Source organism: Macaca thibetana, chromosome 5 (assembly GCF_024542745.1).
Source record: "Macaca thibetana thibetana isolate TM-01 chromosome 5, ASM2454274v1, whole genome shotgun sequence".
In the NCBI taxonomy this organism is placed as follows: domain Eukaryota; kingdom Metazoa; phylum Chordata; class Mammalia; order Primates; family Cercopithecidae; genus Macaca; species Macaca thibetana.
The window spans coordinates 67,754,651-67,769,323 of NC_065582.1; the positions used below are offsets into that span (position 1 = coordinate 67,754,651).

General features: G+C 38.0%; 2 protein-coding genes across 2 annotated transcripts in view; one reads left to right on the plus strand and one right to left on the minus strand.

Annotated features, from left to right (window-relative positions):
• LOC126955751 (signal peptidase complex subunit 2-like) overlaps nt 1-14,673 on the minus strand; it is a 705,796-nt gene that overhangs the window by 240,313 nt on the left and 450,810 nt on the right. The window lies entirely within an intron of this gene.
• Nucleotides 1-14,673, plus strand: part of BBS7 (Bardet-Biedl syndrome 7) — a 55,301-nt gene that overhangs the window by 19,746 nt on the left and 20,882 nt on the right. Inside the window, 6 exon segments of the mRNA XM_050792630.1 lie at nt 2,400-2,484; nt 3,827-3,883; nt 3,886-3,928; nt 5,649-5,841; nt 7,317-7,391; nt 13,617-13,682. Of these exon segments, the coding sequence (XP_050648587.1) occupies nt 2,400-2,484; nt 3,827-3,883; nt 3,886-3,928; nt 5,649-5,841; nt 7,317-7,391; nt 13,617-13,682 (519 nt within the window).

A 14,673-nucleotide genomic window follows, 5' to 3' on the forward strand; every position in this document is an offset into this window, starting at 1 on the left:
CACTTCGCCCGGCTAGTTTTTTGTATTTTTTAGTAAAGACGGGGTTTCACCGTGTTAGCCAGGATGGTCTCGATCTCCTGACCTCGTGATCCGCCCGTCTCGGCCTCCCAAAGTGCTGGGATTACAGGCTTGAGCCACCGTACCCGGCCTAAAATACTCTTTAAAGTTGTAATTAATAGTTCCCTGATAAACCACTCAGAAAGTGAGAATGTGCGTGTTTCTGTTGGTTGAGTAAAACATTATTCTGCAAGTCAGGTGATTTCCAGTGTTTTGTGTTCAGTAAATTAAAGGAAGATCTAATCAAGTTGTCAGATCAATAAAAAACAATTTTTTGAAAACTTTTATTATACACATCAACTGGACACTTGTTAAAAATGCAGATATTTGACCCCACCTGTAAATCTAACTTTATGTGATTTATAATCAAACCTTTGTTACTTGAATTTCTCAGGTAATTAGCCTCAGGAACAACTATCACATCCTAATTTGCAGGATAGCTCAGAGGTTTGCCCCCTATAGGGTAGGTGAAGAGAACTAGTGTTTTGTTGATTGTCTGGTTTAATGCTAGTGTCCCTTCCTTCCACTCCCTCCTTTAAAACAAAGGTTCTCAGTCTTGCCTGCTAAGAATTACATACCAGAGTTTTTCAAACTGCTAGTCAAAACCAATTAGTGTGTTGCCAGTGCAGTTTTTAAAAAACAGAATAGATTAGAACATATCAGTGTATGACACAAATCTTTTAAGTTAGATACATTGCTTTATATGTTTATGTGTGAATGTATACCAGATTGTAATATAAAATTTATTGCTTGCTTTCCAAATAGCTTGAAAGCCACCGACCTAGAGTGTTTGTTAAAAACAGAGTTTCTGGCCAGGCACAGTGGCTTACACCTGTAATCCCAGCACTTTGGGAGGCCAAGGTGGGAGGTTTACTTGAGCCCAGAAGTTCAACACTAGCCTGGGCAACATAGGGAGACCCCATTTCTGCAAAAAAAAAAATTTAAAAATCAGCTAGGTATGGTGGTGTACACCTGTTGTCCCAGCTACTTGGAAGGCCAAATTGGGAGGGTCACTTGAACCTGGGAGGTTGAGGCTGCAGTGAGCCGTGATCATGCACTGCATTCCAGCCTGGGCAACAGATCAATGTCCTGTCTAAAAAAACAAACAAAAACAAAAACAAAAAACCAGCTCCCTGCATTATTTTAAAAGAAAGAAAGAAATTAAAAAAAAAAAAATACAGATTCCTAGTTGAGTTACTTAAGTGGTTGTCAAATAAGTTTGGGAAGTATTGCTTAAAAGATGGTTATTATAAACACTGAGTCATCTGAAAAAACTTGATTTCTCTCCACAATAGCAGTTTTCCTAAAGATTCCATATAGGTTACCATCTTCTTTATTTATCTAAAAAACTATTTTGAGAATACACATAAGAGATGGTGCATGGAATTCAGATAATAGACTAAACTTACAGGGTATTTTGCTTTTTGCTTATGTAATTTTTTTTTTCCCCCCCAGACAGAGTCTCGCTCTGTAGCAAGACTGGAGTGCAGTGGCATGATTTCGGCTCACTGCAACCTCTGCCTTCGGGGTTGAAGCGATTCTCCTGCCTCAGCCTCCCAAGTAGCTGGGACTACAGGCACGCACCACGTCCACCTAATTTTTTTGTATTTTTAGTAGAGATGGGGTTTCACCATGTTGGACGGGATGGTCTCGGTCTCTTGACCTCGTGATCCGCCCACTTCGGCCTCCCAAAGTGCTGGGATTACAGGCGTCAGCCATCGCGCCCAGCCTTGCTTATGTAAGTTTTAAAAAAACCTTTATGAAAATAAACTGGCCGGGAGCTATGGTTCACGCCTATAATCCTAGCAGTTTGGGAGGCCAAGGTGGCAGATTGCTTGAGCCCACGATTTGAAGACCAGCCTGGGAAACATGGCGAAGCCCCATCTCTACAAAAAATAGAAAAATTAGCCCAGCGTTGTGGCACGCACCTCTAGTCCCAGCTACTCTGGGGCCTAAGGCAGGAGGATCGTTTGAGCCCAGGAAGTCAAGGCTGCAGTGAGCTGTGGTTGCACCACTGCACTCCAGCCTGGGTGACAGAGGGAGACATTGCCTCTAAATAAATAAATAAACTATTTTAACTCATTAGATGAGTATATCGTTAGTTGAGTGGTACCCACAAATATACTAGGATCGTTTTGAATCTTCTTTCCCAAATTTAAAAACACTGAAGTTTCCTGCCATTTGTTCAAGATATTTTGTCTTTCTAATCTGAGTGTCTGCACATAAGCATTCAGTAAATATATGTTGAATGTCTGGAGCCAGGGAAAACGTTGTGTAGCTTATTTTTAACATGTCTGAATTTTTTAGTTACTAATGAAGTGCTTGGTCTTAAACTTCCTTAGATGTTGTCTGAAAGTGTCACATCTATCCAGGGTGGTTGTGTAGGAAAAGACAGCTATGATGAAATCGTGGTGTCCACATATTCAGGTAAAGTAAATGATAATAAGTAATTGAAGAAAGAGTCAGCAACAAAAAAATCTAAACTTAATAAACTGCTTTTGATGTCTCTTTTTTAAAAAGAGTTATAGTAGTCCCCCCTTATTCATAGGGAATCTGTTCCAAGACCCCTAGTGGAAGCCCCAAACCTCAGATAGTGCTGAACCCTGTGTATATTTTTTTCCTATACCTACATGCCTGTGATAAAGTTTAACTTACAAATTAGGCATAGCACAAGATTAACAATAATGAATAATAAAATGGAGCAATTATAACAATATGCTTAACATCACTACTCTTGCGCTTTGGGGCCCTTATTAAATAAAGTAAGGTTACTTGAACCCACGCACTATGATACGGCAACAGTTGATCTGATAACTGGTTTGGCTTCTAAGGGAACAATAGATAGGCTGGTAGCAGGTATCATATACAGCAGGTGATATGTTGGACAAAGGGATGATTTACATCCTGGGCAGAATGGAGCAGGATGGCATGAGATTTTATCACCCTATTCAGAATGTTGTACAATTTAAAACTTAGGACTTATTTCTGGAATTTTCCATTTAATATGTTCAGCCTACCATTGACTATGGGTTACTTAAATGCAGAAAGTGGAATCGTGGATAAGGGGAGGCTGCTGTGTTAATCAATCACTCTTACTTATAGCATTAAAAACTTTCTTGGTTAAAAAATAAGGAGAAAGTATAGGCTTCTTGATTTATAAAATAGTTGATATTTGAATAATACTTTTTAAGAGTGTTTAGCATGTCACTCTTACCTTTATTAAATTATCTTATTTGATTTAAAGAGAAGTACTTATTGAGATTTATTTTATGTTTTGGACTATGTATGTGCCTGATAAAAAAACTTTTATTTTGAGACAGGGTCTCAAAAACTTGCCAAAACTTCTTTTGAATTGGTAATTTTTGCATCCTCATAGTAGTCATGTGAGAGTTTAAATTTCCATGAAAGTAATTTTTAAAAGGCAATTCTTATTTTTCAGCTATTTTTGAAATTGCTAGACTATGTTGACTTATTCCATATTTTAAATCTGTTAAGAAGTAAAAGATTCCCTTCATTATAGTATTATGGTATTTCAGGCAAAAAAAAAAAAAAAATGATATCGTGAAATGCTTAAGTAATTTCTCTATAGTCTGAATATTTTCCAGCTTGATTTTGTGTTTTGTTTTTGAATGAAGTCCTAGGGTTAAGATAGGCTGATATTAGTGGACAAAGGGGCATGTACATTGGAGTTTCTGCTACACAATGCATAATTTATCTTTTTTAACACCAGCAGTACTAAGTGGTGCGTGACTGTAATTCATCTCTACAGGCTGGGTTACAGGTCTGACAACAGAGCCCATTCATAAGGAAAGTGGACCAGGAGAAGAACTAAATTTAATCAGGAGATGCAGAATAAAATTTCTTCCTTACGGTAACTTTGAGTTTTTTATTTGCTTTTTTAAAAATCTCATGAAGTGTGTGGTTGTTGCTTTTTATTACTTATAGATGGAGTATATTTTATTGGAAGGAATTATATAATTAATTAATCACCTTTTAAAATGAAAGTTTACAGTTTTGAGAAAATTAGCAGTAAGTGCTGATTAATATTTTGGAGATAGAAATATACTTTTTTGTATGCCTTATTCTGAACTGACTTTTTCTTAGGTCAAGAGTTGTATTTTTCATTTTTTTTTTTTTTTTTTTTACGTCATAGACACTTGTAGTGTTTTATTTTTTGATTTTCACAGACATTAGAAATAAATCAACACAGATGGCTGTATTATTTCTCATTAACTCTAACATTTACTCTTCCTGTGGACCCTTCTGAATCTGTAATGTTGGCTTATAAATTTTCTTAACTGGAACTGAGTAATGTTGACTCCCCTAGACACAAGAATTGCTTTTATGGTATGCTCAATTTGACGTGTGCTATGAAAAGGGGGACCTCAAACTCAAATAAAGATGCTTCATACAATAAAGAAGTAGGAGTTGCTGAAACTTTTAATGACTGCTCTCCCCATTTCAACCCATGCTGACCTTTTGTGGAGTGAAGGATGATCTTTTTTTGGTGGTAGTTGAAGGCTACAGAAACTTTTAAGGCAGCAAATGCCACAAGTACTAGTAGCACAAGCCATTTCACCAAAGCCACCAGAGAGCAAGCTGTAATGTTCATGCAAACAAGTATGCCAGATTCATTCAGGATATCCTACTTCATGCAACAAGGATACAAGTATAGTTAATGACTACTCTCTCACATCCTCAATATAGTACCTTTTATTTATAACCAAGTCTACCATTTCTTGATTCCACACTGGAATGTAAGCTTTACGAGAAGCTCATGTCTGATTTGTTCATTTGATACCCAAACACTGCTAGGTACATAGGAGTAAATATGTAATATTTAGCAGTAAATATTCTTTAATGAATGAATCTTTTCCTTTGTTCATCACACAAATCCCTTCCAAGCTCCTCCCTAGACTTTTCCTCCTAAATTGTGGCTAGTTAAGCCTCATGTTGTTCTATCCCAATGACTGTTCACTCCATTTGCATGTGGACCTTCCCCTTAACTAGAGCTCTAAGCAATGCCTGTGTAGTTCAGTCTCAGCAGAATCCTCTCCAACACTTGGTAGTTAAGCTGTACCACTGGCTCATGATCATCCTTGTGGTCCCCAAAATGCTAATATTCTGCAGCTTCCTTTTTATTTTTTTATGTCTTCCCTAGTGTCTTACTGAAAGTTACATGTTTACTAGCTTCACACATTTTTGTCTCTTTTCATTAAGTCTAGTATGTTCTGCAATATTAATTTCTCTTTAGTATAAGTTTCTCTTCTGATTAGTATTTTATGTAACTGTACTAAGATTCCTGTGTTAAGATTGATTATTTTGTAGCCTACCATGATATTTAAAACTCTCTATTAATATTGCTAGTATGGGACTGAGTATGTGTTTTAATTTTTGGGTTAAGGATAAATAGTGTGGAATCATTTAGTCAGTCATAGAAGCAAAAATTTTGTTCCCTTTATTTTTATTTTATTAGCTCAACTAATAAAAACACATTTTGTAAAAGCAAATGTCTCAAATTTTTGTAAACATTCTGAGGACCTCAAATGTTTATACTTACATTTGACAAATTTGTGTATGTTTTTCTCCAGGAATGAGTTGGAACATCTGCAGTATAAGGTATTGCAGGAAAGAGAGAATTATCAGCAGTCTTCTCAATCAAGCAAAGCAAAATCAGCAGTACCTTCCTTTGGTATAAATGATAAATTTACACTAAATAAAGATGATGCCAGTTATAGCCTTATCTTAGAGGTACAGACTGCAATAGATAATGTCTTAATACAGGTAAGCAAAATGTCTAATTTCTTAGTTTTATGACTGGATCTATTTTACAAACCAGTCATATGTACTAATTATTATTGAACATTTTTAGTTTTAGACAGTAATTTTTTATTTTTTTATTTTTATTTTTTTGAGACAGAGTCTTACTCTGTCGCCTAGACTGGAGTGCAGTGGTGCAATCTCAGCTCACTGTAACCTCCGCCTCCCAGGTTCAAGTGATTCTCCTGCCTCTCAGCCTCCCAAGTAGCTGGGACTGCAGGTATGTGCCACCACGCCTGGCTAATTTTGTATTTTTAGTAGAGACAGGGTTTCACCATGTTCGCCAGGCTGGTCTTGGACTCCTGACCTCAGGTGATCCACCTGCCTCGGCCTCACAAAGTGCTGGGATTGCAAGCGTGAACCACGCCACCCAGCCATAGACAGTAATTTTAAATGTTTATGGCCTTTTAATCTATTGTTTGCTCATAGATTATTTGAATTGTATTTTTACTTTTTATTTATGTACTTAATAAACCAAAGATGGGCTTACATTTTAAGAAAAAATAGAAAAGACAGTAAGGTTTTTCTTCTTTGGCTACCCTCTGGGAGAATCTTAACAAAGATGTGACTTAGAAAACTACCATATTTAACGCCCTTGCTAGAACTTTTTCTTTTTAAGCCCCAAACGTTAAAGTACAGCTTGCTCATTAACCCAATAGTTTCTGGCAGGTCAACAGGCAAAGTAGAAAATCCTAAAGGGTGAAATTTAGGGGTAATAATGTATGACTCCATTCATCAATGTATACATTTGCTGACTTATTTAAATTAGAAGGTATTCAGGAAGTAGAAAAGAATAATAGGATGAATAGAAAACAAGCAACAGATAGTAAACCAATCACAAAATGAGAACATAATAAATTGGAGGAAGAGAAGGTTTAAAAAGACGTAATGAAGATATCAGATTATTTTAAAAAACCTAAAGGCAGAAAACTCTCTTAAGTAATGCTAGCTCACGGGTTGTTGCATTGAGCAACTCTGGGAATGCCATTCACGTAGAACACAGTGCAACAGCTTTGTCCTAGAAACTGCCTCTCCAGAGGAGACCAAAAATTATCTTCTTTCTGTGTTACAGGTGAAATTGAAACTGCTAAAAATGAATCAGAATGGCCATGTGATTATTTATAGCTCATAGTAACATTTTTAGTACTTTACAAAAATAAGTGGGACAATTGGACTTCTAAGGGGGTGGTAAGAGATTATATTCTGTGATTTTTATATTCCAAGTTAGAACAAAACAGGTGATTGTAAAATAACATTTATTCTTTATTATATTTATTTTCTAGAAGTATATACTATCAAGTATAAATTAAGAGAATTCATACTCTCAGATTTAAAGATGAATATAAACTAGAACTAAGGAGAACTCTTAAAGAAAACATAATTTATGAACATTTTTAGGTTTTCCATCTAAACCTTCTTTTTTTTAATATTGACTGTAGAGTGATGTTCCAATAGATTTACTTGATGTGGATAAAAATTCTGCTGTTGTTAGCTTTAGCAGCTGTGATTCTGAGGTGAGTAAAAAATATAAAAGAATTCTTCACATGCTTTCATTTCTATTATGCCATTTTGATTAAAGTCTATAAATGCTGTTAGGTTTTGATGTTTCTTTTTCAGTCATTTCTTATGTAACCTCTCCTTCAAAATCTGTGTCGGTTCTCTTTCCCTGTCCTCAGTCGAGAAACCTAGTGTTGTCCTAGATTCCTTCCTTTCTGTGATCTGTTACAGGTTGATATCTCTTATGTGAAATGCTTGGGACCAAGAAGTATTTTGGATTTTGGATTTTTTTAGGTTTTGGAATATTTGTTTTATACTTACTGGTTCAGCACCCCAAATTTGAAAATCTGAAATTCTGAAATGCTCCAGTGAGCGTTTCCTTAAAGTATTATCTTGGCACTCAAAAAGTTTAGGGTTTTGGAGCATTTTAGATACTCAGTTTGGGAATGTTCAGCCTATAGACCCAATTAGTCAGTTTCTGTCAGTTCTACCTCCATGGCTTTCATACTTCTACTTGGCTTCATTCCTACCCCTGTTAACTTAGTCCAGGCCTGTATCATGTCTTCCTTGAACTACTTTATACATTTCTCTGCCTCTAGTCTTGCCTCTGACTTCTGGGATATGCTGTATGTACACTACCACCAGAAAGTCTTCCTTCCTAAAACACAAACATCACTGTATCTTTCTTTTCTCAAAACCTTTTAAATATTCCTGATTTCCTGCTAGATATAAATATAGATTCCTTATTGTGGCATAGAAAACTTTCCATGATTCAGCTCTTGATTACATCTCTAACTTCTCTCTCACTGGCTGCTACCACCCCTCCCATGCACATTATTTCTGCCAAACTGAAGTTCTTAAAATTCCTGAAAATGCTATATAGTTTCACACATCCCTGCATTGGAACATGATCTGTTGCTTCCCCCGCTCTTCCTGCCCTGCCCCACTTTTTCTAGGCTTGTTGAATGCGTAATAAACTTCATTCAACAGACTTTTATTGAGCACTTAACATGTGCACAGTACCTGAGATGAGATCACGTCAGTGCTTTTGGACATGCTTTCTGTATCTCTTCTTTCTGCTTAGTACTAGCCGATAAGCAGTCTCAGAGCTACGTGTGACTCCTGAAGAGAAGTCAAGGTATAGATAAGGTTTGGATTAATTGCATTGGAGAAGGCAAGCCAGAGCAGGAGGAGATGGTAACTGGAGTTGGTGGGTAGTTGTATTAATATGTATTTTATTTTTATTTTTATGCATTGGCACTGCTGCAGAATATATTTTACTTATTTGGTTTTTGTTACTTATTTACTTTTTTTAAGACATGGTCTCACTCTGTTGCGCAGGCTGGAGTGCAGTGGCGTGATCATGGCTCACTGCAGCCTCGACTTCCTGGGCTCAAGCAGATCCTTCCACCTCAGCCTTCCAAGTAGCTGGGACTACAGGCACAAGCCACCATGCCTGGCTGATTTTGAAATTTTTTGTAGAGACAGGGTCTTCCTATGTTGCCCAGGCTGGTCTCAAACTCCTGGGCCTAAGTGATCCTCCCACCACAGCCTGCCAAAGTGCTGGGATTATAGGCATGAGCCACCATGTCTGGGCTTATATATTTTTTAAAAAGGAGGAATAAAAGAGTAGATAAAGTAAAATATTGATAGATATAAGAATACTTTTCTTTCTTTCTTTCTCTTTCTTTTTCATTCTTTCTTTCTTTTTCGTTCTTTCTTTCTTTTTGTTTCTTTCTGTCTTTTTTTTTTTTTTTTTTGACGGAGTCTTACTCCATCACCCAGGCTGGAGTGCAGCGGCACAATCTCAGCTCACTACAACCTCCGCCTCCCAGGTTCAAGCAATTCTCCTGTCTCAAGACTCCCAAGTAGCCGGGACTACACACACACGCCACCACACCCGGCTAATTTTTGTATTTTTAGTAGAGATGGGGTTTTGCCATGCTGGTCAGGCTGGTCTTGAACTCCTGACCTCAGGTGATCCACCCACCTTGGCCTCCCAAAGTGCTGGGATTACAGGTGTGAGCCACCATGCCCAGCCTATTTTTCAATGTAACTTCATAGTAAAAATTTTATTTTTAATAAGAGACTTTATAACAGTTGTATTACATTATCAATATATGGTTTGTCATCCCTGTTTGAGAACAAAACACAAAAGATATGGCCTACATTTTTATGATTATTTAGAAAATCAAGTTAACATAAACTTAAGATCTTTGATTCTTAAGTTACTATGAAAGATTAATCTGTTTTAATTACATCACTGAAGGATTTTTTGAAATGACTATTTCATACTAATTTAAAATATGTTTTCTAGGACAGTGGCTTTAAAAAAACTTATGGAGATTTCAGGTGTACACAAAAGTAGAAAGACTAGTATAATAACTTGCATGTACCCATCACTAATTTTCAACATATGGTTAGTCTTTTTTTTTTTTTTTTCAGAGATGGAGGTCTTACTGTGTCACCTAGGCTGAAGTGCAGTGGTGTGATCATAGCTCATTGCAGCCTCAAACTTCTAGGCTCAAATTTACCTTCTTGTCTCATTCTCCTGAGTACATAGGACCATAGGCATATGCCATGATCCCCGGCTAATTTTTTTTTATTTTTTTACATTTTGTAGAGATGGGGCCTCACTTTGTTGCCCAGGCTGGTCTTGAACTCCTAACTTCAAGCTGTCCTTCCACCTCCCAGCCTCCCAAAGTGCTGGGATTACAGGTGTGAGCCACCATGCCCAGCCCAGTCTTATTTTCTCATGCTCTTCACCCTCTCCTTCCCCACTCCCAAACCTCATCCCAAACATGTTATCTGTATCATTTATCAATAAACACTGTAGTATATAACGTTTGTTTTTAATCATACAAGAATATATTTACGGCTTGGCACCGTGGCTCGTATGTGTAATCCCAGCACTTTGGGAGCCCAAGGCAGGTGGATCACCTGAGGCCAGGAGTTCAAGATCAGCCTGGCCAACATGGTAAAACACCCTCTTTACTAAAAATACAAAACAAGTAGCTGGATGTGGGGGCACGCGCCTGTACTCCCAGCTATTCAGGAGGCTGAGGTATGAGAGTCAATTGAACTCAGGAGGCAGAGGTTGCATTGAGCTGAGATCACACCACTGCACTCTAGCCTGGGCAACACAGCAAGACTCTTTCTCAAAAAAAAAAAAAAAAAGAATATATTTACTTTTAAATTGATCGGTCCTCTCTGTTGAGTTTAAATGATTTGAAATTGTAATGTTTGAGTTTTATATTTTATATTACCATCCTTTTCATTTCTTTGATTATTTAATAAAAATAGAGAAATAGTCTCGAAAATAACATATAAATTATCTTACATTGCTATGTCTGTTTTTGTAATCCACGAACCTAGCTACATTTCTCTATTTCTAGTAGTTTAATATTCAATTTCAAGAAGTTATAATATTTGAAGGAACTCCTCTAGGTTAGTTCAACAAACATGCATTAAGTGCTTACAGTGTGCCAGGCACTGTGCCATTTGCTGGGAATAGAGAGAAGAGATATTTTCTTTCCTCCGTAAGTATTTGTGAAAAATCCAAGAGATTCAATATCAAACTCTGATGTATGTGCCTTTATAGTATAAACATTTTGTATTAGTCCATTTTCACACTGCTGATAAAGACATATCCAAGATGGGACAATTTACAAAAGAGAGAGGTTTACTGGACTCACAGTTCCACCTGGCTGGGGAGGCCTCACAATAATGGCAGAAGGTGAAAGGCACATCTCACATGGTGGCAGACAAGAGAGAATGAGAGCCAAGAGAATGGGGTTTATAAAAACATCAGACCTCATGAGACTTATTCACTAACATGAAAAACAGTATGGCAGAAACCACCCTCATGATTCAGTTTTCTCCCACTGGGTCCCTCCCACAGCACATGGGAATTACAGAAGTACAATTCAAGATGAGATTTGGGTGGGGTCACAGCCAAACCATATCATTCCACCCCTGCACCTCCCAAATTTCATGTCCTCACATTTCAAAACCAATCGTGCCTTCCCAAAAGTCCCCCAAGTCTTAACTCATTTTTGCATTAACTCAGAAGTCCACAGTCCAAAGTCTCATCTGGGACAAGGCAAGTCCCTTCTGCCTATGAGCCTGTAAAATCAAAAGCAAGTTAGTTACTTCCTAGATACAGTGGGGGTACAGGCATTGGGTAAATACAACCATTCCTAATGGGAGAAATTGGCCAAAATAAAGGGGCTACAGGCCCCATGCAAGTCCAAAATCTAGCAAGGCAGTCAAATCTTAAACCTCCAAAATGATCCTTTGACTTCATGTCTCACATCTGGGTCACATTGATGCAAGAGGTGGGCTCCTATGGCCCTGGGCAGCTCCACCCCTGTGACTTTGCACGGTACTCCCCACTCCTGGGTTCTTTCATAGTCTGGCATTAAATGTCTGTGACTTTTCCAGGCTCACAGTGCAAGCTGTTGGTGGATCTACCATTCTGGGGTCTGGAAGACAATGGCCCTCTTCTCACAGCTCCATTAGGCAGTGCCCCAGTAGAAACTCTATGTTGGGGCTCCAACCCCACATTTTCCTTCCACACTGCCCTGGACAGGTCCTCCGTGAGAGCCCCGCCCCTGCAGCAAATTTCCGCTTGAACATTCAGGTGTTTCCATACATCTGCTGATATCTAGGCGGAGGTTCCCAAACCCCAATTCTTGACTATTGTGCACTGACAGGCTCAACAACACAGGGAAGCTGCCAAGGCTCAAGGCTTCTGAAGCCACAGGCCAGGCTCTGCGTTGACCCCTTTCAGCCACGGCTATAGTGACTGGGACACAGAGCACCAAGTTGCTAGGCTGCACACAGCATGGAGATCCTGGGCCTAGCCCACAAAACCACTTTTTCCTCCTAGGCCTCCAGGCCTGTGGTGGGAGGGGCTGCCATGAAGACCTCTGACATGCTCTGGATACATTTTCCCCATTGTCTTGATGATTAATGTTCGGCTCGTCATTACTTACGCAAATTTCGACAGCCAACTTGAATTTCTCAGAAAATGGGATTTTCTTTTCTATTGCATTGTTAAGCTACAAATTTTCTGAACTTTTATGATCTCCTTCCCTTATAAAACAATGCTTTCAACAGCACCCAAGTCACTTCTTGAATGCTTTGCTGCTTAGAAATTTCTTCTGCCAGATACCCTAAATTATCTCCCTTCAAAGTTCCACACATCTATAGGACAGGGGCATAATGCTGCCAGCCTCTTTGCTAAAACATAGTAAGAGTCACCTTTGCTCCATTTCCCAACAAGTTCCTCATCTCCATCTGAGATCACCTCAGCCTGGATTTCATTGTCCACATCACTATCAGCATTTTGGACACAGCCATTCAATAAGTCTCTAGGAAGTTTCACACTTTCCCACATTTTCCTGTCTTTTTCTGAGTGCTCCAAACTGTTCCAGCCCCTGCCTGTTACCCAGTTCCAATGTCACTTCCACATTTTTGGGTATCTCTATAGCAGCACCACACTCTACCAGTACCAATTTACTGTGCTAGTCAATTTTTACACTGCTGATAAATACATACCAGGAACTGGACAATTTACAAAAGAAAGAGGTTTATTGGACTCTCAATTCCACCTGGCTGAGGAGGCCTCACAATCATGGAGGAATGTGAAAGGCATATCTCACATGGTGGCAGACAAGAGAAAAGAGAATGAGAGGCAAGAGAAAGGGATTTCCCCTTATAAAACCATCAGCTCTTATTCATTGCCATGAGAGCAGTATGGGAGAAACTGGCCCCATGATTCAATTATCTCCCACTGGGTCCCTCCCATAACACATAGGAATTACGGGAGTACAGTTCAAAATGAGATTTGGGTGGGGACACAGCCAAACCATATCACATTTGGTGTTTGCATTGTCAGATTTTTAGAAGAATTCTTAATGTTTAAAAATGTTATCGTAAAAACTCAAGATGGAAAGAGCATGAGCTTTAGATAGGAATTTGAATTCCAGTTTCATCACTTAATGGCTGTGGGGAAGTTATTTAACTCCTCATAACCTCAGTTTCTTCATCTGTTAAAGCTTAATTAGTAAAACTTAGTGCATAGGGTTTTTGTAAGTATAAGTTAGAACATGTTTCAAAAGCACTTAGCACCAGTGACAGATACTTAAGTAAATGGTAACCATTATTATTATTGATGCCTTTTTTTTGTTGCTAAAAACATGGATTCATTCTTTTCCTCCACTTTGTATTCTTCCCAGTCAAATGACAACTTCCTTCTCGCCACTTATCGGTGCCAGGCAAATACTACAAGGCTGGAACTCAAGGTAAAAATATTAGAAATTACCTTTACTTGAATGTTTAAATTTCCTTTTTCCTGCTGGTATGTCTTATAACATATGATATTATTTGTTTGTATTTAATTTCTCCCTGAAATGAATTGTTTTGGAGTAATGAATTTTGAATGACCAGTTAGGATATAATTTAGCCCAGACCACAATGTCTGCTATTATTTCTTAATCACCTTCTCTAAAATTATTGATTTTTATTTTTTAAATAGAAATTGGGTTTTGCCATGTTGCCCAGGTTGGTCTCAAACTCTTGAGCTCAAGCAGTTCACATGCCTCAGCCTCCCAAAGTGATGGGATTACAGGGATGAGCCACCATGCCCAGCCTAAAATTATTGGTCTTAAAGTTTCCTCTAACTGAAAATTTTCTTTCAAATGTTTTATTATAGAAAGTTTCAAACATTTATAAAAGTAATGAATCCCCATGTATTAATCACACAGCTTCGGCAGTGATCAATTCATGGCCACCTTGTTTATGCTATCATTACTACCCTAAAATATTTTCAAGCAAATACAAGATACTCATAATTTCATTTAGTGTGTCTAAAAGATAGGTACTCTCTCTTTTTTTAAACATAACTACACTATTATCACACCTAAGAAAAATCAACAATTTTTTAATATTATAAAATATTTAATGTTCAGATTTTACTGATTTTTGTTTTACAGCTTGTTTAATCCAGTCATCCTTTTTTTTTTTTTCTTGAGATGGAGTCTCACTCTTGTGCTCTCGTCACCCAGGCTGGAATGCAGTGCCATGATCTGGGTTCACTGCATCCTCCGCTTCCCAGGTTCAAGCAATTCTCTTGCCTCAGCCTCCTGAGTAGCTGGGATTACAGGTGCCTTCCATCACACCTGGCTAATTTTTGTACTTTTTTTTTTTTGTTTCGTAGGGACGGGGTTTTACCATGTTGGCCAGGCTGGTCCTCACAGTCATCTTCTAAATTAACTTAGTTATTAAAGTATCTGA